This window comes from Bactrocera dorsalis, chromosome 1 (genome assembly GCF_023373825.1).
Source record: "Bactrocera dorsalis isolate Fly_Bdor chromosome 1, ASM2337382v1, whole genome shotgun sequence".
NCBI lineage: Eukaryota > Metazoa > Arthropoda > Insecta > Diptera > Tephritidae > Bactrocera > Bactrocera dorsalis.
Window position 1 is genome coordinate 98,156,361 of NC_064303.1, and position 24,450 is coordinate 98,180,810.

Below are 24,450 nucleotides of genomic sequence, written 5' to 3' on the forward strand. Positions count from 1 at the left end.
TATTATATATTAAATATTCAATAGTTTTTATTAGCTAACAGAGCACATACTCAATCAATAATCCTATACATGTATTAAATGTTTTTAACAAATTTTCTTTTTGTGGAATACTTTACAAAAATCATAAAAAATAATATTTAATAAAAAATACTTTGTGGAACGTAGATACACAGAATTTTTGCCCTTTAGTTTTATATGCTATATATAAAACATTTATAACGGCATTTCAGTAGCACAAATTTCCTGCTTGGATACGAATTATTTATTAGTTATTACTTTTAATACATATATAAAAGGCGTTTCACAAAACGATTCTGCATTTAAGCGATTTATGAGAGCGTAAACAGTTTTTTTAAACAATTTCTCTGGCAGAGGGTATAAAAGTTTCCCAATAAGAAATAATCTGAAAAGCAAAAAAATATATATATATATTACATTTATTTATTTAAATTATTTATCTTCACCTGTTGTTGATGCGCCATCTGATCCTCAATATATTTCATCGTGTTTACTTTGAATTCACGTATTCTGTTCAACTCAAACCGTTCCATTTCTTTTTTTATCTCGGTTGATATATCATCAAACTGTTGTTGGCAGCGTTGAACCTTTGTTTGCCACTATAATTGAGAATTTAATCAGTAAAAAAAAGATATATATTTTTATTATTTAAAACCTCTTCGACTTCTTGTTGCGCTTGTTCTAGTTTGTCAGTGCGATTAGCGAGTTCATAACGCCCTCGATTTTCTCGTCGCTTCGACAATTGTAGTTGTGCATGTTGCCAGTTTTGAAAAACTTTGACGCGCTCATGAAATACCGATTTAACAGCGCTAAATAGATCGATGTAATCTTTTACGAATTCTGCCATTATGAAAAAGTCCGAGTTGGCCTGCTCTGAACGTAGCAATTCGATTTTCTCTTCTACATCAGCTAAGTTTGAGAGTGCACGGGACAAACCAGTGTGCTCTTCACACGTACTTAGCATGGCCGCCGATTTTGCAACTAGTCCAGTCAGCGCAGATAACTCTTTACGTGTGTTAACTAGAGATTTCAATGCTGAATGCAATTTTTGTAGGTTCGCATCCAAATTTTCTACTTCAGTAATTTTCTCATCAAACCACTATAAAAAAACGAACGTATAGAACACAAATTGGTTATTTTAGTTAAATGTATATGTAATTCGTATGCTTACAGGATCACTTTCATCCATTTTATAGGTGATTTTATTTACGGTTTCTCCGACTTTATTAAAAAGACGCATTACTCCAGCCCCGCTGAGAGTTGCTGTATTAACTGCGCGAGGGAGTTCCTTTGAATATACATATGTGCATTAAATATTAATTAATATTAAGTAACCCCATAAAAATTATTTACTTGATCACTTTCCAAAAAATTTATGAAGTCGAGATCTACTCGCAACACCGGATGCTGAGCTGTGCGATTCACATATCGTTGCAAAGCAGCTCTTCGCGTTTCAACCCACTCGGCATTTCGCGGTGCCCCGGGCTCTGTTTGTTGTGGACTCATTTTCACTTTGGTACTACCTAAAACAAAAGTATTAAGCATCTGAAGTTTCTGTTTGCTATTAATAATATTTACCGCCTTGTTTATATTATTGAATACAAATGATATTTAAAGATAGAAATACATTTTTTAGTTTTAAAATTTTGCAGTTTTTAAATAGTTATTATTGAAATGTTTTTGATTTAATTAGGTATGATTGTAATGGTTTACCTATAATATTTTTTGATGGTGCCGGTGGGATAATTCTACCAAGTCTTGTATATTTTCCTGATAATACATCGTGTATTCCTAAAAAGTCACTAAATCTTCTCATTGTACTGAATTCAGAGCGTTTGAATTTCGGAATGTTTGTTTTCGTTGTTACCCTACGAAAAATAAATATTTGTTTATATAAATAAATTATATATATCTTTCCGGTACTCACTTATAAGTAAGATATGAGCCTATGCCATCGCCTACTTTTTGTGGCTCTGCCACTGTTACCTCTATGAAATAGTCGCCATTGTCGGTAAGCACATCTTCGAGATTACTTGATGATATACGGCGCTATAAATATAAACGGTTTTTATTTATTATTTGAATATAAACCTCCTTTCGTATTCATTATTATAATTCCTTTCAATACTTAAATATATATATTTCTGCTTTAATCAATGAATTCATTGCCCTCAATGAAAATTCATATGCATATACAATTTGCTGATAAGAATGCTTAATTTACGTCTTTCACAATGCAAACAAATAACTATTTCTGCTGGTCAAACTACAACAACAATGTTTAAATTGTAATTGTAAAATAATACAAAAGATGTCCATGCCGGCAAGTATTGTGTACTACATATGGATATTTTATAAAACTACAGTAGGGTTTGACATTTAAGCCTATATCTCAAATTGATGTGATAACAATTTAATGCGTAGGGAAAGTGGTTTATATTCGAGACACCGCCCATCATTTTCTGTGAGTCAGCAAACAATTGTGGAAAAATATTGTTTGTGCCAGTGTAAAGGATGTAGAAGTTTCCGAATACTTAAAATGTTAAAATAATCTTACATGAATTTCACTAGTTGGTGTTATGGCAAATAAATCGTTGTCGACAGTACCGGGCGCTGGAACCTCTTCTTCCTCGTCATCCTCTGCTCCAGAGGCACTGCCGTTATTTATGTCCACATCAGCGAATTGTTTTTGAGCATCAATCATGTTCTGTTCATCGGCCATATTTTACGATTTGGTGTTAGATTATTAGCAACAATATTTAAAATTTACGAAATTAGCTACTTTATTTAGTGTTATGGTGGATAGAATCTCTAAATGTTAGTTTTATTGTACCACCCAAAAACACAAAGAATGCAAATGTGAAATTTACATTTGTCAATTGGACGGTTCAACTGTGTAGATAAAGCAGATTTACTTTTAACATGGTTGCCAAAGTATAAATTTCGTTGATTAACTGATACGATATTCTTAATTGTACCAAATACAAAATCGATAATTTAAATTTCACTTTGATAAATAGACTTCAAATATTTATTTTTTTCAAAATCTATTTTTGATTAATTTTCTTTAGTATATAATTTCATGGTATCGTTAAATATTTTTTTTTTTTTTTTGGGAAAAATTCAATGTTTATCAATATAGTTGCAATTCAGAGACATATCATACAACGATTATCTTCCAACCAGTTGACACCATTTTTAGTGCTATTTATCGATAGTTTTGAAATAAGACATATGATTAGTCGCAACATTACGGTACAGCAAGGACTCTCTTGTGATTTGAGAACAAAATCGGTTGACCAAAAACGGCATATATACAATTTGCTATCGTGTTGATTGATTTTTCACACGGTGTGTTGTGTTATAAAGGAAGTTGATAGGGTTGTTGTCCGATATCTATATTCAAACTGTAATATGAGAAGTTTAAAGTAATATTATATATGTATGCACCTAACGTCACGCCCCTTGTCCTTTGTTGCAAAACTGTGCTTGTGTCCCCCTTTTGTATAATCTCGGGTCTTCAATTTAATGTCTCTGATATATAAATTGTTTGAGTTATCACACTAGGCTCGACATAACCTTTGTATACGAAGTGGAGTCTGTTTTCCATTGTGTAATAAAATTATAGAGAGAAACATGTTTAGTAAGTTTGATTGATATGCTTTTAGTAGTTTGTGAGATATAACAAAAATAACTTTTAGGTGAATCAAACTATTATACTCTCCGCAAAATGTTGCGAAGGTATAACTAGAAATTGCTACCTAAACTAGTTAGAAAATATCAAACTTATACCAACTACACTTATTTATTAGTGATTTATTTTATTTGTCTAGTGGTCTTGTTTCTTATCGATCTATAAATTTTATACTCGTTCATAATAACAATGTAGATAGACATGGTGTTACGCATATCAATAAATTTAGGAGGTCTGTTTGTCAGTTCGCCCGTATGTCCCTGCAATCGAGATATCGTTTTACATTACTTGAATACAATTTCGACAATTGGGGTCAATAATGTTTATACTCTTGCCACATCTTCATACAGAATATCATCTAAAACTGATCGAGATAGATATAGGGTTATATATAATTTCTAAGAATCTTATGTTTTCTTAAAAAAAAAACACACTAATTGTTAAGGAAATTCAAATGTTTTTTTATTCAATTTGAAGTACAATCGATATAATTACAGGATCGTTTCAGTGTAACCCTCCGAAAAATAACTGATTTTCGAGATTTTTTTTTAATGTTGAAATTAACTAATCAGTCCAATTATTTTTATAAATAAATACATTCATTAGAATGATTTTAATTATTTTTATTTATTGGATGTAAATTGTTAAAATGACACGTAAAAAAAAGGTCTTGTACGATGTCCTCGATTGCGGCCGTAATTTTGGTCTAAAACAAAAATTTCAAAAAGATTATTATTCTGTAAGAAAATCGCCATCGTGCTAAGGAAGCTTTTCTTATTTTTTTGAAATTTGACAAAATGGCGGTGGGTTGAACAAAAACTATGGAATTTTGTCCATTTTTCGACAGTTTTTCATAGAAAAAATAAGAAGATTAAAAAAATCTTCAAAACTCTTCCTTTGAGAGTGGAAACACCATTCTGAGAAAAAAGCGTTTAAAGATTGGAGTTGCAGTGTTCTCCGCTCTGTTCTTTTTCTACAATTTACAACAAGAATCGATTTCTCGAAAACTTCACACTGAGACGATCCCTTCAGTTCTGAATATAACATCATTCAAATGACCTGCACGACTTCTTTTGCATGAACGAATTGCCAAAATCGGATTACAATATAGTCTAATATAGTATAATATTCATACAAGTATAACACAATTTTAAATTCCATTTCATCAAATTTGACTTTTTACCGCAAATATCGGTCAATGCGTGAGATATATAATTGAATTTCCAGCATAACCCTTTCCTGACAACAGTGTGTCAAAGATGGGTTGAAACGGATCAAAACTTCTCTTAGTTGTGCATTTAAAAAATTCCTTGAAAATACGTTTTCAAGTATCCCTGAGCAATTTTTAAATTAATGTCCTTTTTCCTGCCCCCAAACGCCCTCCATTTAATGATTTCCGTTTTTCCTGACTTTAAAACGTTCAATTTGATCATATTTTAATGAAACTAAGTGAACAAGTTTTCTTAAAAATTACATGATTTAGGGCTAAATTAGAATGGAATTCTATATCTTGGTCTTAACCTCATATCCCTCATACATATAAAGAATTTCGATCCTCTGGTTGACGTTTTCCACATTAACTCAATATACATACAATATTAAATTTAGCCCCTTCGATCGAGTTGATATCACTCATTCGAAGATATTTTTAATACATAAAGATTTGCCACCATCTGAAGGAATTTCCCGGGCTTTGATTACTGCAAAATGCTGAAAAGTAGCTTTATACCGTATATATCGATGATTTATTAAAAATTATATCCAACATTTTAAAATCAATCTAGATAGCTAAAAAAGCCTTACTAAAAATATGAAACAATCAATTTAGCCCCATATTCCTAAAATATTTATATCGCAATCAAATGCATCGGTTGCCTTTATAACGCTCAATATGTTTGTGAATGAAATTAAGTGGGCATGTTTTCTTAACTATCATATGATTTAGCATAAAAATTAACGATATCGGTCCAGACTTTGGATTTTCTGCCTCTCTCATTGTCTATGCTGAATACATATAAGAGGGTGGTCTGACAAATACTCAAACTGACAGCATCACTATCGCAAGAGAAATTTGCTATCGTGTAGTACATTTTAGTACGATTACTATCAGAATAACATTGCAATTTTGTTTTAACCACCTATTAAAGCGGGTGTGTACGTTGATTATCGAAAAACGAAAAATGAGTGGGTAATTCGTCTTCTTTTTATAAAAGAACTCGCGCAGTGTAAAAACTCCTTTCAACGTGGCCGCATGTCGGTGTATGCTGAGTTGCGCCCAGGTGCCTCGAAAACATCTATAAATGGATGCAATAGTCTACGATTTGAAGTCGGTGGACCACCGAGATAGCGGAGAAATTAGAAATCTCAAAAGACTGTGCGGGTCATATCCTGCATGGGTTATTTGGCATGAAAAATCTGTCGACACGTTGGATGCTACGTAGAAAATTGATAGCCGTCGTTTCCTAGATTTCGCAAGGTATAATCTACATCGACTATCCTGACGAAGTAGATGGAAATTTATGTCTTCGACTCGGGACCAGATCTTTAAAAATGTATATTTAGATGGGTGAAGAAGTTAATGCATCAATAGGTCAAGCGTATCTAGCTAAACAGAAACTAAGTTTGCTAGTTTGCTTTGTTTAAATCTCTATTTTCCAAAATTATCGTTTTTTGTAGGCGAAGTACTTAACTTTTATATGGTGAAGAATATACTTGTACGTATTTTCTTCAATTTAGTTAGAGATTTGGTATTTTTCCATTAAATTAGAACACAACACGTACTTGAAAAAAGGGATTTTCTTATTTCTGAGTTTACTAAAGATTAAACCGCCTTTTATTCATATTTTCATTATAGTAATTTATTAAACTATGTATTTACAAATCTATGATCGTTCCAATATCTTATTTTTGTTTGGCCGAAATCCATGAAATAAAATCTGACACTTGAACATAAACAGATGGCGAATTGGGCTGACCACATGGCACCTTTCCCCATGAAACAATACCAATTAGAGTAGTTTTACCATTTTGAGTTTGCACCAAAGGACCTCCAGAGTCCGATGTACAAATTCCAATACCTCCAGTTAGAGGTCCTGTACATATATTTGTAGAATGTACATCAATACCCTTTGATCCAAGTGCTTTAACGCAAGCGGATTCGCTGATGATTGGTATGTTTTTTGCCACTTGCAACACACTGGGATAAGATGGTACAGATGTGGTCGAAGTCGAGCCCCAACCAAATAAATCTGCATTTCCAGTTGGCACAACCTTAGCTGATGGTAAATTTATGGCTTTAACTGCAGTCGTCCATTGAAAAGCGGTTGCTGTATAAACAAGACCAATGTCATAAGGCGCTATACCCCCGGTATAAAGGTCATGTATCACATAAGAACTAATTGCACGCTTTTGTGTGGTACTTGCTGCGCCATTTACATTGTTGGTACCAGCGATGAGTTGACTGCTTAACACTTGGGATTTCGAGGTCAAGCAGTGGGCTGCCGTCAGTACCCAGTTCGCATTTAAAATGCTGCCTGCACAATAATGTATACCACTCCGTTGAAATGAAACAATGTAAGGCGCGGCCTGTGTCGCAGCTACAGTGCCCCCGACAACACGTCCAAATACCCGGGTTTCCGTTGAGGTAAAACCGTGAGCGTGTTGACAGTAAAGTAGAATTGCCAAAAACACCGAACAGCGTAGTGCCATTGTTAATACTTTGAAGTTATAAACGCAACTGATCGTATATAGCTTGATCAATGATATTTCTACTTTTTAAACGATAATAGGATATCTTATTTATAGTACTTAAATGTATATGTATTATGTATAGTAGCAATAATTATCTATACGAATTCGTAGAATAACAAGAAAGGCTACTCTTACATACTAAACGTACTTATCGATAATCGCTTCAATACAACTCAACTAAAATGTGTTTATTCCTGATAAAGTATATTTTTTACTCCCCCAGAAGAGCAAACGGGCTTCTCTTTTTTAGCTAACCACAACATGCTCTTTGTTTGAACCCTCAACTGTTGTTTATTATTTTTATACTCTTGCAACCAGTTGCTGGAGTGTATAATAGTTTTGACTTTTGTCAGCCGGTCCGTCCGTCCTTCCGTGCAAGCTGTATCTTGAGTAAGAATTAAGATATCTTGATTAAACTTGGCACAAATATTCATTTGCGAAAAAGTAAGGCGTTCATAGATGAGCGTAATTGGATCTCTGCCACGCCCACAAAACGCCATTAATCAAAAATGTATAAAAGACCATAACTAAGCATTAAATTAAGATATAAAACTGTAATTTGCCAAGGGGATCGCAGTGGCAAGCGGTTCACCATATATTTGATTGAATGGACCTCCTAAACCACTTAAGCCACAATAACTAAATTCACTCTCGACAAATCCCTTTAGCGCCTCTATCAACGCTGTAAAAATTGAAGACTCCCACTCTACTGCCCATATAAAGGTGCTATTAAAAACTACCTTTGGCCGATAAGCCACGTATAGACCAGTTTGGTCCTTAGCGATAACAAATGGAGTTCAGTTGCTAAGTCCAAGATGAGTAGTCTTCCTTTAGGATGCCAGCGACGCGAGTTTTAACATACTCTGCGGCTATCGATACCTTCTCCAGTGTATCATACCCATGATACCTACCGTGTAGTCTTTATAATGTGTGCACAAGAGATGCTCCAATGTTTCCCTGGAGCCCTGCTCTAGACATTTCCTGTAGTCTTCTCGTTCGAGTGTCAATAGGAATTATGTCTACTTCAGATCAACCGTTTTGCACATGACTTTTGCAGTTTTGCACGCAGGTAGCTCGTTCCATTGGGTTTTGTTTTTTTTTACCATGTTTCTGTCGATATCGTCGTATAGACAATGCATAGGTTTCCCAATGTTGATCACGTTTTCGTATGTTAGCCGTACACCATTCTTGGCAATCTCGTCCACTATTTTATTGCCCTCGATGCCTTTGTATCCTGGGACCCAGTAGAAGTGAAGTTGCTTGCTTCTGGCAACCACTGGCGCTCTGCTTTTCTTCTCACAATATGCGATAAAAGGTTATTTATTGATTTGCTGCTTGGCTGTTTACGCTGATGTTGAATCTGGAATTGCCTGTAATTGTGGCTTTCGCAATAACAACTGAGGTCTTTGATATTGCGAAAATATATTGAAATATACTGCAGAGGTCCGTCAACTTAAAAGGTTGACTTATGCCTAACTCTGGACAGCATATTCCCGCACCAACTCCTTTGTCCATTTTCGAGCCATCTCTTTCTTTTGACTTCCTCTAGGTGGGTTTCCATACGGCCCATACTACTGCACCGAAGACTAGAATTAGTTTTATAATAGCTGTGAAGCAACAGTCCATGATAGGGGGAGAGAACTCAGGTTGTGCCGAGTATTTGCCTACACGTGCTCTAGAAATGTCCAGGAATGCTTCAAGAGCGTATTCCTTTTATTCAAGACATGAAATACCAGTGTATGGATTGCAATCTCTACTGATTTGCCCCTTCGTATATGCGTGCTGCGCCTTGGACAAGCTTCTAGGAGGCTCTACGGCCCTAATGTGCGCGTCAAATATTTCCTCTAGCGTTGCCTGCAGAAAAAAAGTTAAGCATATACGTCTTAACTCTTTTGAGTAGGTTGGGTTGTTCCTACCTGTCTTCGGTATGAAAATTACCCTAGCCCCTATGAGTGTGGTACATAGCTGAACTTCAAGCGTCCCCTAGAAATCACCCTTAGCCATGGCACGGATAGACCGAGCGCTTTCTGTAGCATTACTGAAATGATTCCATCAGTACCGGGTGATTTGTATTATACCGCTCACTCCACTACTTTTCCGAATTAGACCGGACGAGGTAGGGCTTGGGGATAATAGTTTCCTAAGTCTCACTTATACATGGGTATTTTCAAATCCATTTTACACCCGAGATGGTTTGATTCTTGCAAGTAGCAAGAGTGTAAAGTGATATTGGTACACACCAGAGACCAAAGATCAGTCTAACAGTGAACTTCTGCTCTGCAGAAGGGGACGACTGCCCTACCAGTTAGAAAATTTATAACCGTCTTTTCCTGTTTCGTTGTAATATACATCGACTATTTGGACAAGGTAGATGGAAATTTGAGTCGTCGCCTCGGAACATTTCAGATCTTTAAGAAGCATTTATGAGTTAAGAAGTGGAGCATCGCTAGGTCGAGCGTATCTAGCTACACAGAAACTAAGTTTGCTAATTAAATCGCTATTTTTCCAAAATTATCGGTTTTTACCTTTCATATTGTTAAAGAATATACATATGTACATATTTTCTTTAATTTATTTAGAGATTTGGTATTTTTCCACTAATTTAGAATACAACGAGTACTTGCAAAAAAGGATTAATTTTTAGGTTTACTAAAGATTAAACCGCCTTTTATTCATATTCATTTCATTGTGGTGTTTTATTAAACTGTTTACAAATCTATGATCGTTCCAATATCTTATTATTTTTGATTGGCCGAAATCCATGAAATGAAATCTGACACCTGAACATAAACAGATGGCGAATTGGGTTGACCACATGGCACCTTTCCCCATGAAACAATACCAATTAGAGTAGTTACACCATTTTGAGTTTGCACCAAAGGACCTCCAGAGTCAGATGTACAAATTCCAATACCTCCAGTTAGAGGTCCTGTACATATATTTGTAGAATGTACATCAATACCCTTTGATCCTAGTGCTTCAACGCAAGCGGATTCGCTGATGATTGGTATATTTTTAGCCACTTGCAACTCACTGGGATAAGATGGTACAGATGTGGTCGAAGTCGAGCCCCAACCATATAAATCCGCATTTCCAGTTGGCACAACATTAGCTGATGGTAAATTTATGGCTTTAACTGCAGTCGTCCATTGAAAAGCGGTTGCTGTATAAACAAGACCAATGTCATAAGGCGCTATACCCCCGGTATAAAGGTCATGTATCACATAAGAACTAATTGCACGCTTTTGTGTGGTACTTGCTGCGCCATTTACATTGTTGGTACCAGCGATGAGTTGACTGCTTAACACTTGGGATTTCGAGGTCAAGCAGTGGGCTGCCGTCAGTACCCAGTTCGCATTTAAAATGCTGCCTGCGCAATAATGTACATCACTCTGTTGAAACGAGACAATGTAAGGCGCGGACTCTGCCGCAGCTGCAGTGCCCCCCACAACGCGTCCGCATACTAGATTTTCCGTTGAGGTAAAACCGAGAGCGTGTTGACAGCAAAGTAGAATTGCCAAAAACACCGAACAGCGTAGTGCCATTATTAGTACTTTGAAGTTATGAACGCAACTGATCGCATATAGCTTGGTCAACGATATTTCTACTTTTTAAACGATAATAAGATATCTTATTTATACGTATACGTATAATAACATTAATTAATCTTTTTTAGTATGTGTATTCTAATATTTCATTCTTTTGCATTATACAAATTCGTAGAATAACAAGAAAAGGCTACTATCTTATCGTACTAAACGTACTTATCGATAATCGCTTCAATACAACTCAACTAAAAAGTGTTTATTTCTGAATAGAGCAAAGTTTTTATTTTCCCAGAAGAGAAAACGTTCTTCTCTTTTTTTGCTCCTTTTGACACGCTCTTCTTTTGAATCCTCAGCCTTAGTTTTTTATTATTATTTTAATACTCTTATCAGCAGTTTTTGCAGAGTATAATAGTTTTTTTTTTGTTTCATCGGTACAAAATGGTAGAATACAGTGTTTGTCCGGAAAGTGATAGGACAATCGTTACAATTCTTTAAAAACATTCAAAATAGGCTCCTTCTGCATCGATGCAGCGCGATTTCCAAGCATTGAAGGCGTCACGGAAGGCATTCTCCGGAATAGCCTTGAGCGCCGAGGTGCATGCTGCTTGTATGCAGGCGGGTGCCAATCGGAAGATTGCTCGTTGGTTTCGGACTCATGACTCGTCATCTGAGATTACGTTCTTCAAAAATTGGGGGTCACTTTCACAAATGTTCAAGTTTTCTTGGCACACTTCCACTCGCCATAATTTATGGTCGTCAGTGAGCACTTTTGGGACCATCTTCGCGCACAGCTTGCGCATGTTCAAGTGCTCCGTCAGGAACCATAGATTTTGATAAATTTAACATCTGGGCAATTAAACGAATACTTAGTCGACGGTCTGAGTTCAAAACTTTGCGCACACGAGTCACATTGTCGGCGTATATCGAAGTCGCAGGTCTCTCAGCACGGTCTTCATCAGCGACCTCTTTCCGGCCCTTCAAAAAGGCCTGGTGCTACCGAAATACACCACATCTTACTAAAGCATCATCTGGGTAAGTCTGCTTGATCACATCAAACGTCTCTGCCGCAGATTTACCGAGTTTCACACAGAATTTAATCGCGTACCTCTGCTCTAACGAACGCTGCATTTTCGGCTTGCACCACTCACAGAAACACGTAGCGCGAAAATGTTTGTCCTGACACTCCAGGTGCTCGGAGACAACTGACCAGCCACATGTTCGTTAGCTAGGAACGCCCTCTACCGCATTCGCGGTGGAAGAAAACCAGTTCTATTACTTTCCGGACAAACCCTGTAGAACTACAACCAAATACATGGATTATATTGGCAGACAATTTCTGCACTTCTATTCACGGCAAAAATTGATTAATTGAGAGAATATTCCTGAAAGTGAAAATTAATTGGTTGGACCATAACTGGCTCATTAATCAGGCTACATTAGCGCCTAAAAATGTAGATGTTGATGAAATTAATGTTAAGACGTATTTTAAATCATTCACAACTGTTGTTGATGAAAATTAAAACGCAAATTATCTAGATATGCCCGAAATGACATCACATAAATTTCGATTAAAAATTAATTCACCTACAATTATGCAACGGTACGCATTACTTAAGCAGAGGAAATATTATTGTTGCAACCATTTCGACTGGAAAATTTAATGAAGAAATGATCATTAGAATGCACAATACGATACAGATTAAGATAATAAATTAAGTTTGATAATTTATATAATTAAAAACTATGTATAAATATTATTTATAAAAATAAAAAATGATCTACCCTCTTTCATTACCTCAAATGTTGTCAAATGACAATTTTGATCAATCATTTCAAATTTGAAATTAATATTCAAATTTTACCCTCGTGGATTCCTGCAACGGAAATAACTTCCTTTGTTTTTATTCATAAATACAATTTACCGTATTGAATAATTGATGATTAATGTATACTTTCGCCACAGCAACGCGTAGAAAGGGTCTTCATGTTTTTTTTTTTTATAAATATAAAAAATGGCTACTATCTTATCAAACCAATTCGTACTAAAAATTGTTAGATAAAACAGCGGAATCCAATTATTAATTAATTTATTACTTTGTATCTGAAATCCGCCATCCAATTTATTAATTATAAATCGGACGATTGCGTGAAAGATCCAAACATTTCATTTGAAATAATATTCATTTGAATTCCGTAAAACACTTTAATTAAATTCATTTTTCATTGTTTAAGGTGCATAATAGAGCGTAATTAAATGTAGTATTTTACAAATAGGAAAGGGCAACGGGTGTAACCAAACATTTTATACTCTTGCAACTTGCAAGAATCAAAGCAAGGGAAATACCTTAAAGTATTTTATATGGCAAGTAGACGTGATTGCAGACCGATTACGACGAATGTCACGTACCAAAGTTGGTTGCTATCGGTTCGGGCGGATTTCTAGATATGTTATTTCACCAAAAAGTGGGCGGTACAGCGGCCATCGTCCAGTTTTCTCCCCGGTTGCTATTAAGTTCTCTCATACCATCTCGGGTGTAAAATTTTATGTCTCTGTTGTATTTAGTTATTGATTTAACGCACTTTTAATAGTTTTTAACAGTACCATTATATCAGGAGTAGTCAGTGGTTATCTTCCGATTTCATTCACTTTTACATTGTCGGTAGGAGTGTTTAAGGGATTTATCAGGAACGAATTTAGTTTCTGTAGCTTGAGTGGCTTACGAGATATTTACATTTAACCAATTAGAGAGCGAGACACGACCACTTTTTCAAAATTTTAACGCAAAGGTGCCCTTATTATCTTAATTTGGCTTAGTTGTGGCACTTTAAAAGCTTTCGGTTAATGACATTTTGTAAGCGTGACAGTGGACCGGTTACGGCCTTACGATGTCGTCAAACATGTGTGACAAGTTTGATTAAGATTCATTTTTTAGTCAAGTTACAGTTTGCGCAGACGGACGGACAGACAGTCATCCGGATTTGTTTTGCACACGTCCCTTTCTTCTATACAAGTTTCTCATTTGTCGAAATCGTCGATGTTGAACCTCTCGCACAAATTGATTGATCGGAATCAAGTTCCTGCAAGGAATATTTTGTATTTGTAAAGGGTATATACTTAGTTATAGCTTCGTTGCAACCAAAGCTAACAAGTTTTCGTGTATATGTATATATTTTATAAATAATATAAATATAATATTTTATGAACGTTTCTTTCTAAGCGTTTCAAACTTAATATACACCTTTATATTTTCAATCAAGAATGAAAATAATAAAACTATCTTCATAGAAGGATCGCATATAAAAAACAAACAAAATATTAATTAATTAAATTTTTAAGTAATAAGAAATTAAGGGCAGAAGTAATAAAAACTCGAAAAACTACTAAAATTCGACTTGCGTTAAAAACTTAACTTGATCGGTCAGTTTGGACGACGGCTATATGCTACAGTGATCCGATCCAAATAATTTGTTCGATGACTGTTGCGTTGCCTGGGTCCATGCCAAATTGTATGAAGAAATCTTGTGAAATGAAAGTTTTTTGTATATACTATAGTAGTACGATCTGAACATCTGAATGTACAAAGGGTCATTGACACAATAAAATGTAAACAAAAAGGTCATTGACCCCAAACGTAAACAAAGGTTGCGGACTTGGCTAAATGTGAACAAAAGAGTCATTGAACTAATAGAATGTAAGCAAAGGTGGCATTAACCTTGCCAAAATGTAAACAAACGGGTCATGAACCTAATAATGCGTTCAAAGGGGTCATTTACCCCATTAAATTGAAACAAAGGTTGTGGACTTGGCTTAATGTAAACAAAGGGGTCATTGACCTCATAATGTAAACAAAGGGGTCATTGATCTCATCAATTTTAAACATACAAAGTTTTTAGTCAAAATAAAATCCTTAAATGTTGTTTTTTATTTGACAAGATGGCTTCCATAAATTTGGCATCAATGATTGTCCACTACAATCTATGAGAACATTGTACTATGAGTACTGTAATGCAGTAATCCCATACAGATTGAAAAGTAAACAGCACCACTTGCATAACGATTTATTTGTTTTGATAAATTAATAGCTAAGCATATATCAATATAAGAAAAAAAATGGAGACTGCTTCTTGTTTATGCTCAACATAATTATTGTGATAACTATTGACTAAAAGGTCAGGTGGCGTAAGATATATTTTTTGTAATGAAAATTTGCATTTCGTGCGAAATCAACGGCAAAAATTGCATTCGTTCACTAATTCTATCCATTTTAATAAAAATATCTATGTTTGTGCAAATATCGGTATTTTAGTTCTATTCGTATTTTTATTCACAATCAATTTTTATTTTCACTAAGTTATTTTGGTGAAATGGTAACTCTATTGTGAATATGGAAGAGAAGTGAAATGAATAATTTCTTATTTGACAGTTTATTAACACGACACATGTCGGTAAAGTAGTGTCAATCAAACGTTATAGAAAGATTGCTGACGGTGACTAATGAAAAAGCGATCCAAAAAGTGTAGGTGAAAATTATAAAGCCACAAATTGTAATTTAATTACAAGAAATACGTATTAAAATATTTAGAAAAAAGTTACTTCAACAGCCAAAATAATAGAGTGAGAATAGTTTACTAACAGTGCATTGAAAATTAAAAACCCAACCCAAAGCAAAGAGGTCAGCAGTGAGAAAAAAAGAAAGCAACTACGCCAACGTCGACGAAGATAAGTGCAAGAAGGATAAGTAAAGGAGTGAACTATAAGCAACATTTTAAGAAAGGGCCGTAAAGGTGATATCTTTAGTGCTGTGGGGAAAATAAACTAATTAAATAATTACAATCATTTAAACAGCTTATATTTAAAAAATGTCATCCGGCGAGTTTGGTAATCCCCTGCGCAAATTTAAGCTTGTGTTCCTTGGCGAGCAGAGTGTCGGTAAGACTTCGCTGATCACACGCTTCATGTACGATAGCTTCGACAATACTTATCAGGCGACAATTGGTATTGATTTTCTTTCGAAAACTATGTACCTTGAAGATCGAACCGTGCGACTACAATTATGGGATACTGCCGGCCAAGAACGCTTTCGTTCACTTATCCCCTCATATATTCGCGACTCTACTGTAGCCGTTGTTGTCTACGATATAACAAATACAAATTCTTTCCACCAAACCTCCAAATGGATTGATGACGTTCGCACGGAACGAGGTAGTGACGTCATTATCATGTTAGTAGGCAACAAGACAGACTTATCGGACAAACGACAGGTGTCCACCGAAGAGGGTGAACGCAAAGCTAAAGAGCTGAATGTGATGTTTATCGAAACGAGTGCGAAGGCCGGTTATAATGTGAAGCAGCTGTTTAGACGTGTAGCGGCTGCGTTGCCTGGAATGGATTCGACAGAAAATAAACCCTCGGAAGATATGCAAGAGGTTGTACTGAAAGATTCACCAAATGAATCAAAGGATCCCGAGGGTGGTTGTGCCTGCTGAAGAATCAACGAATATAGTGAACGATCTAAAAAAATATTAAAAACAATTATATAATTATAGCAGTCTAGAGCACTGAATGGTAATTTAACAGTATGAAGATGACGATGTAGAAAAGTATAAAAAGGCTTAAGAAGAGATACACAATTTTATGTTTAAGTTTATTTATAACGTAAATAAAACTAAAATCGATTAACTGAATAATCAATTGATCTTTATGATGGATAGTAGGCGCATAAAAGCATTTAATATATATGATTAATTATGATATCATAATATTACAACTAGTACTGAAACGGTCTGAACAACAAATGCTGAATTAGAAGCTGAAATTGTTAAGCATTTTCAGCGAAGAACGATTGGTAGTTGGTGGGATTAGCTGATAGTTTTGTGCTTACAAAGTAAAAGCACCATTAATACAACTAAGCATTTGAATAAGTGTGAATCATAAAATTTCATAAATACACATTTATGTAGCTTAAAATATTGTGAAATTATCATAAAAATGCCAGCCTACTTAAAAACATAATATGCAAATGCACCTGACACTTATGTATGTAGCATATAAAATTGCTAGAAATTTAAGAGCCATAGCGCTCAAGTACACCTACTTGAAATGCATTTGCAACTTCCAGAGATACAATTTTGCCGAGTGTGTATTTTTAAGAGAATTATTTAACTTTTGTATTTCATTGCACAGACTTCGTTTTATGCTAAACGCACGATTTGTAAACTTTAAAAATCTTTGTTTTAATATCTGCCTAGCTAAAATTATGAATAATCTTTCAATCCTAATCTCTATAACTATACTTATATGTTATTGTCATATACATATAATTTGAACTTGGCTTGGGTAAAATGAAAAAGCGAAATGATGTGCACAAATGGTACGCAAATAATATTTAGTTAATAATAAGAATCAGCTGAATTTGACAAGTTGTGCAAATATAAAGTATATACAAATGATGATGCATGCATATGAACTTTATTGAGTTGAAAAATATGTAATTTGTTTTTTTATTCGATATTGTTTACGAAGATTACATAATTGAGTTTAGCTATGTACATACATGAATACATATTGGTATAGTCCGCTAATTTTTTACAATCGATGCATAGATATTTGACTTGGAGGCGCTTATTTACAATACTATTTTATACACATAACTTTTAAAATTGCTTAACATTCCTGTTTATTTTATTGTGTTACTATCTAATTTGTATTGATGTAAACCATTATTGTCTTTTAATACTCATTTGAGTTATTTACTTAACTTCTTATAGAAAAATAATTGAACAGTTTTACATGTGCTAATTGAGCTTCAAAGATGGTAGAACCACAATTTACAAAATTTTATATACATACCTAACCGCTCATAAAATATATTAAATGCTCGTTGCGTTGATTTTTGTCAAACTCGGATTCATAGTTTCGGTTCCTCACACTTGTAAAAAATATATGTTATATTGAGTTTTTTTGTAATTATTCAGTTAACTTTTCAACATCAAGACATGAGGAAGTTAAAAAAAAAAATACCAAACATTTATTTATCAGTACCTGTTGTTGCTATTCATATTTTTACTTCCTCCAGTTTTATTATAAGTTCTGCCCAAAAATGTTTAGACTGTAAAAATGCATCTATAGGTAGGTTTGCTCACCGGCTACCACTGTGTGTTCAAGCATATGAAGATTAAAGCAATGTCTCGCTGAAAAATAACAAATTATATAGTTAATTGCAAAACCGACAGTCACATTACTTTTAAAAACACATATTCAGCCTAATACAACTAAAGATTTAAAACAAAATGGCAAAATAAAAACGAAATGATTTAGTAATATTACAACAATTTGGGTCATCTTATTATCAATGACATGCAAAAAGCACATTATAAAATTTGACAAGCTTCGAATTAACGGCCGCCAAAATTAAATTTCTAATGCAGCTTAACAATAGCATTAATTAAATTATGAGATTGCGATCATTGTAGTAAAAAGCAAATAACTACCACAAGTAAGAGTAATGAAGTTTATATGAAAATTAAATGAAACATTTTAAGCAAATTACACATTAAGTTAAAGTATTTGAATGATCAGTGGAAATTGCACTTGCTACGTGAAAATATTTTTAAAGGAATAACATATTTGCAATAAAGTTTTTTGAAATACATAATCCATTATCTAATTTTGTTGTTTCGTACATTTTCCATGTAAGTAGGAAAGTAAAAACAAAAAAAAATAAGTACAAAAATAACACTGAGACCCTACGTAAATTGCTTACATTCCACCAGAATAAAAAGGAATCTTTATACATACGTGAATTCGTTGACACAACATTTTTACAGCAACAGTAATGACAGTTTCTTAATTTTGTTACGTTCTTAACGTTAAATATAATGTAATATTTGTTAAGGAAGTAATAATTAATATTTAAAAGTAAGCTAAATCTACTGTATGGCAACCTCATACAACGAACATGTTGGTTGAAGTAATGACACAACAAAATTTTTGTTGCCTTCGCGTCGTCCTTGTGCAGTTAGCGTTATTTTACATTTACCGGTTGAGCTGAGCAAATACGCGTGGCTGTGATAGTCTTTCCTGTTATAAACTTTTATAACTACAATTATAAATAATTGGGAGCAACATTTATTTGACTTGATAATTGATGTAAATATATTTGATTTTAATGCTTTATGAATTTGATTGTCATTATATATGGTACATAATTTTTAGATGACTGCGCATTGTTTGATACTGACAAAAGTACTTCACATGGAAAAAACAGCAATCGACAGGAACTTATTGGCGAAATATGTGGAAAATATGTGCAGACTCAAGCAAACACGATATGCGCTTATTGCTTAAAAAGTATCCAAAGAATTATATATAATATATATAACTTATTGGCGAAATATGTGGAAAATATGTACAGACTCATGCGCATTATTTGATACTAACAAGTACTTCACATGGAAAAGGCAACAACCGACAGGAATTTATTGGCGAAATATGTGCTGACTCATGCAAGCACGATACGCGCTTATTGCTTAAAATCTATCCAAAGGATTATATATTTATAATTTTATTTGATTGCACTAAGTGCATAAACAGATGATTATTTAATTAATACTTTTATTAATTTTTAAACGCAATGGGAATTCGTTTCATAAAAACGCCTTTTTCTATTTTGTCTTTAAAATATACGTTGGTTCTGTTAATTATTTTCTTTCTGTGTATATTCGTTTTTGGAGGAATAAAAAATTATATGGCAACTCAGCGGTTACCAGATGCAGCATAAATTTTTCGCATCGGCCTACTGCACGATTCTGGGGGCCTGGTGCAATTCGGCGATTCGTAAAACGAATTTTAGCGTCGCGCCGAGCGGCTGCATCATGTTCGAAGCAACCCCGAACCCAACATGTCGAAGCAACCCCGAACACAACATGTTCGAATGTTCTCATGCAACATGTTGCAACGAGTTTGATCATCCACCTACTGCACATTTCTGGGCGCCTGGTGCAAATCGAGGATTTTTAAAATGAATTTCAGCGCGCGCACGACGCCGACGCCGGCATCGCTGCCGACGTCAGTATTGAGTGAATGAGCGGAATGAGTGAATCTGTTTACTGATTGAATTTAAACCACCAATTCAATTTACTGACCCATTTAAAGTACATTTTATTGAATAAAGTAAATTTCACAAATGTAACTCGAATTATTATGCGTTCGAGGTTTTATGCGAATAGTTATTTGCATGTGCAAACATTTTCAAAGCTTTTATAATTATAATTTGCATAGATAATACGAATATCAGGAAATAAATTATTGGTGCTTCTGCATCTCACAAACTTTAGAAGCTATCTTCATTTGTAATGAATTCGTCACGTATCTTGGTCAGCTTGGTTATCAGATCGGTGATTGAGACTTCTCCATGCACCTTGTTGTCGCGTGTGCGCACATTCACCGTGTCAGAGGAACGTTCCTTCTCACCCACCACCAGTATGAAATTGAATTGCGCCAACTGAGCATTACGTATCTTCTTATTCAAGGTATCACCAGCGTCCGTATCAGCTTCTGCCATAAATCCTGCTGAATGCAATTGATCACGTACAGACTGCGCGTACTCATCGTATTGCGGACCGACGGGCACAACCATCACTTGGCGAGGCGACAACCAGAACGGCCATTTGCCGGCATAATTTTCTGTAAGAATGGCAATCATACGCTCTACTGAACCGAGAATAGCACGGTGAATTATGACCGGACGTTTCTTTTCGCCATCATCGGCGATGTAATTTAAATTAAAACGCTGTGGCAACTGGAAATCCAATTGTATTGTAGCACATTGATGAGCCCGCTTCAGTGCATCCATAATGGTAATATCAATTTTTGGTCCATAGAAAGCGCCATCACCGGGATTCTCTTTCCATGGTAGTCCGAATTCATCCAAAGACTCGGCCAGTGCCTTTTCAGCAGTATTCCATTGCTCCAACTCGCCAAGATACTTTTCAGGACGTGTCGATAAAACGAGATTGAATGAGAATCCAAATATAGTGTATACGTGTCGTAAGAAATCCAAACATCCCTTCATTTCGTTCTTTATCTGTTCAGGTGCGCAAAAAATATGCGCATCATCTTGTTGGAAACGCCGTACACGTGTAAGTCCAGTAAGTGCACCAGATAGTTCATTGCGATGCAATACACCGAAATCAGCCATACGTAGAGGGAGTTCTCGCCACGAACGATTGCGGGTGTCGAACACTAGGCTGGAATTAGAGATTTTCATTGAGTATCGATTTTAATACTTATTATAAAACAAATTTCATTTACCAATGTCCTGGACAGTTCATAGGTTTAAGTGCAAACTTCTCTTTCTCCACTTCGAAAGAGAACATATTTTCAGCATAGTGTTGCCAATGACCCGAAGTCATCCACAGTTTTGAGTTATATACATTTGGCGTAATGACTTCTTGGAAACCTCGTTTTCTATATTCCGATTTTATGAAGTTCATCAAAGTGTTATAAATGTGAGCACCACGCGGTTGGAAGAAACACGAGCCTGGTGATAATTCGTGGAAGAAAAACAACTCCTGTTCTCGACCAATTTTACGATGATCACGTTTAGCTGCTTCTTCTTGTATCTTTTCCCATTCCTTCAATTGTTTTGGATCAGGGAATGAAATGCCATAAACTCTTTGCAATGTTTCAGCGTCAGCTTTGCCTTCCCAATAGGTTGAGGAATTTTTCGTAATTTTCAGAGCTTTTACTTTGCCAGTATGACGGACATGAGGACCTCGGCAAAGATCAATAAGAGAACCACACTTGTACACAGTGGTTGTCTCCGTATTGACTTTCTCGTTTAAAATACGCAGTTTGAATTCATTGTACTTAAACATTTCCAATAAATCGGCCTTTTTCAATTCCAAACGTTCGAATGGTTGTTTTTCCTTAACAATCTGCTTTACAAGACTTTCCATACTTGCATAATCATTGGTAGAAATCTGGAACAAAACATATATAATCATGTGTTTTATGCGTACGTATATATGAAATACACTTACACCGTCTCCATCCAAATGCATATCATAATAAAAACCATTATCAATTGGTGGTCCATAGCATAAATGCCCACCGTACATGCGTTCCATAGCTTCGCCCATGATGTGTGCTGAACTATGCCAAAAAACAGCTTGTGCCTCAGGATCATCAAATTTAAGCAGTTGCAAATTGCAATCCTGCTCAAGTACACGATCCAAATCCCAAACTGCGCCATTCACTTTCGCCACAACGGTATTATCAGCCAGACCTTGGCTAATACCCTTCGCAACATCGTAAGGTGTGGTCTCCCATGAAGTAGCATGAACTTGCTTTCCATCCGGCAATGTTACCTTAATAGGTGTACGGGTTTTGGCAGCCAACTCAGCCTCTCGTTCGACCTTCAATTTTTCCCAGAGGGCATTACGCTCTTCAATATAACTTGGCCAAGGATTCAATTCTGAAATTTTTTGCAATAAGAACTATTAATAATAAAAACATGTACATAGACAGTGAGAAAAATCAATTGCACTTTTGCTGCAAATGAGCATTGATATATGTATGTATACTTGAATGTGGAAGTTAAAATATGAATCGTTAAATTGATATAATTCATTTATAATTTTGCTCACCTTTTTTGCCGGTTGCAGCAGGTGCGTTCTTTTGCTTCTCTTTCTTCATTTTTGAAACCTAGAAAAGTTAAACAAATCGTTAACTCGATTTATAAAACATACATATGTATATGTATATTTATCTAACTGAGAAGGTTAAGGTTCTCTTCAAAAGTAAAACATTACATTAAAAACACAAGCTTTTAACGTAATTAACATATGTATGGCATTACTTATGTATAAACGTACAAGTACTGAAAACCAGTAAAATATTATCTGTGGTCTCTCCTTCTACAATCAAAATTAATTACTCAATGTTTCGAACTGTTTGTCAAAGACATCTTTGCCACTTCAACTAATTTCTTTTACTGCCAACTTGGCTTTTAGCTATATTTTTTTATATGAACATTGACTGATGCAATCTTCTGCGAGCTTAATGAGTTTGTGGTGTACAACGTCAAACGAAGTTGTAGTGAAAATAGTTTCAATTCTCTTCTCTTTTTCACACTCTACGCCGCAACATTTTGATGTCTAATCTGTTTTTGTTATGAAGTATTACTAACAATGTTTGTATGAATCATGCGCATGCACCACGCGGCTATTAGCTTGAAAGACATATTAATGTTATTGGCTTTTGAATTTGGTGCTGGCAAAACAAATAAAAATGTACATATACTATTTCTATTTGTTTTATCATATAAGTACTAAGTATAGTATATATAGGATATGTGGATATAAGTATTTAACTATTTTTTTTAGACACCGACCAATGTTGCATAGCGCCGACAGAAAGTCTCTTGTGGTGGTCCGCTTCTTTGAAGGATATTAGTCTTGTTGCTTTTTGCATCAAATATATGACCTAGTCGCTTTCGTAGCAGTTCTGTGGAATTTGTCTGTTCATGTTCTATTTTACCATTAACACCAACAAAATATGATTGCGATTTGGTAACTACGGCAATGTGGCATTGAGCGAATAGGTGTTTGATACCGGGTGTTATAAGGTAAGATCTTGGCGCACCTGCCACTTGTACAATATTATACATAACTCAAGCACTTCACTAAGCTACAAAAGCTAAGTTTATCACAAATTAATTATAAATAAACATGCCTCGAAATTATTATCCAAAAATTAAGCTTCTGCACCACGTTTCACGAAATCCCGTTGCAGCGAAAACTGTCAAAAGTAAACTGTGCGAAAAGTGATGCCATATCTATAAAACGATGTACATGTCAAAATAAATCATAAAATTAATATGCATAATAGGGGTATTCTATTGCTCTTTCAAGAATTCAGATTGCAAAAATACAACACCGAAATATACAAGGGCACGAGAGCACCCATTGCAGAATCTAGTGATATATGAGCGACTGATTCAGTCAATTTATTGTAAATGACTATTTTGCCTGGCTATTGTGAATTGGCGCACCTTCTGCATGCATTTTTAACAAAAAAACTGTAACAAAACTTTAAAATTTAAATAGAAATTATAAAATCTAATTAAAATTTACCTTTCTCAACAGTTTAACGACGTAATATGTCTTTATGTAAAATGGCAACTACAACAGGGTTGCAATTTTATTTTTGCGTGACATTGCACGCTAATATACACGGGTTTTGGTCTGACATATTTCACAGCCCTTGCAAATATTTTTCTGCGTGTGTTTGTTGTTGTGCCGTTGTAAATCTGCAATGCTTGCACCGTGCACCGGGTTTTGCAAGAGCAAGAGAATACCCCTATGGGTTTTGGTCTGACATATTTCACAGCCCTTGCAAATATTTTTCTGCGTGTGTTTGTTGTTGTGCCGTTGTAA

The 24,450-nt window shown here is 34.9% G+C and overlaps 5 protein-coding genes across 8 annotated transcripts; 1 reads left to right on the forward strand and 4 right to left on the reverse strand.

The window, feature by feature from the left end:
* LOC105232381 (sorting nexin-2) lies at positions 1-2,903 on the reverse strand. Its single transcript, XM_011214052.4, has 8 exons — positions 2,576-2,903; positions 1,946-2,067; positions 1,732-1,886; positions 1,372-1,541; positions 1,190-1,306; positions 674-1,117; positions 465-617; positions 1-403 (listed from the first exon to the last, which is right to left on the reverse strand). Exons 1-8 carry the CDS (start codon positions 2,738-2,740, stop codon positions 353-355), a joined length of 1,377 nt encoding a protein of 458 aa, XP_011212354.1. The 5' UTR covers positions 2,741-2,903; the 3' UTR covers positions 1-352.
* A 3,587-nt stretch (positions 2,904-6,490) lies between these two features.
* Positions 6,491-7,467, reverse strand: LOC105232399 (lectizyme-like). Its single transcript, XM_011214064.4, has one exon. It carries the CDS (start codon positions 7,418-7,420, stop codon positions 6,614-6,616), a length of 807 nt encoding a protein of 268 aa, XP_011212366.2. The 5' UTR covers positions 7,421-7,467; the 3' UTR covers positions 6,491-6,613.
* Positions 7,468-10,079: 2,612 nt separating this feature from the next.
* LOC105232407 (trypsin delta) lies at positions 10,080-11,048 on the reverse strand. The gene has a single exon (XM_019992674.3). The coding sequence runs from the start codon at positions 11,005-11,007 to the stop codon at positions 10,201-10,203; it is 807 nt and encodes a 268-aa protein (XP_019848233.1). The 5' UTR covers positions 11,008-11,048; the 3' UTR covers positions 10,080-10,200.
* A 4,335-nt stretch (positions 11,049-15,383) lies between these two features.
* On the forward strand, positions 15,384-19,674 carry LOC105232418 (ras-related protein Rab6). 2 transcript variants are annotated; one of them, XM_049461434.1, is made up of 3 exons: positions 15,384-15,527; positions 15,594-15,795; positions 15,857-18,665. In XM_049461434.1, the coding sequence occupies exon 3, from the start codon at positions 15,871-15,873 to the stop codon at positions 16,495-16,497; it is 627 nt and encodes a 208-aa protein (XP_049317391.1). In that variant the 5' UTR covers positions 15,384-15,527; positions 15,594-15,795; positions 15,857-15,870; the 3' UTR covers positions 16,498-18,665. The 2 variants fall into 2 exon arrangements, 1 of the variants encoding a protein (XP_049317391.1); XR_007423509.1 differs by adding an exon at positions 19,226-19,674 and having other exon boundaries at positions 15,450-15,795; positions 15,857-19,159.
* A 466-nt stretch (positions 19,675-20,140) lies between these two features.
* On the reverse strand, positions 20,141-23,853 carry LOC105232434 (threonine--tRNA ligase 1, cytoplasmic). Of its 3 annotated transcripts, none has more exons than XM_011214124.4 (5): positions 23,747-23,853; positions 22,660-22,717; positions 22,054-22,487; positions 21,323-21,993; positions 20,141-21,258 (listed from the first exon to the last, which is right to left on the reverse strand). In XM_011214124.4, the coding sequence occupies exons 2-5, from the start codon at positions 22,706-22,708 to the stop codon at positions 20,343-20,345; spliced, it is 2,070 nt and encodes a 689-aa protein (XP_011212426.2). In that variant the 5' UTR covers positions 22,709-22,717; positions 23,747-23,853; the 3' UTR covers positions 20,141-20,342. The 3 variants fall into 3 exon arrangements, with proteins under 3 accessions (XP_011212426.2, XP_011212417.2, XP_011212434.2); XM_011214115.3 differs by having other exon boundaries at positions 23,406-23,809; XM_011214132.4 differs by lacking the exon at positions 23,747-23,853 and adding an exon at positions 22,888-23,171.
* Positions 23,854-24,450: the final 597 nt, after the last annotated feature.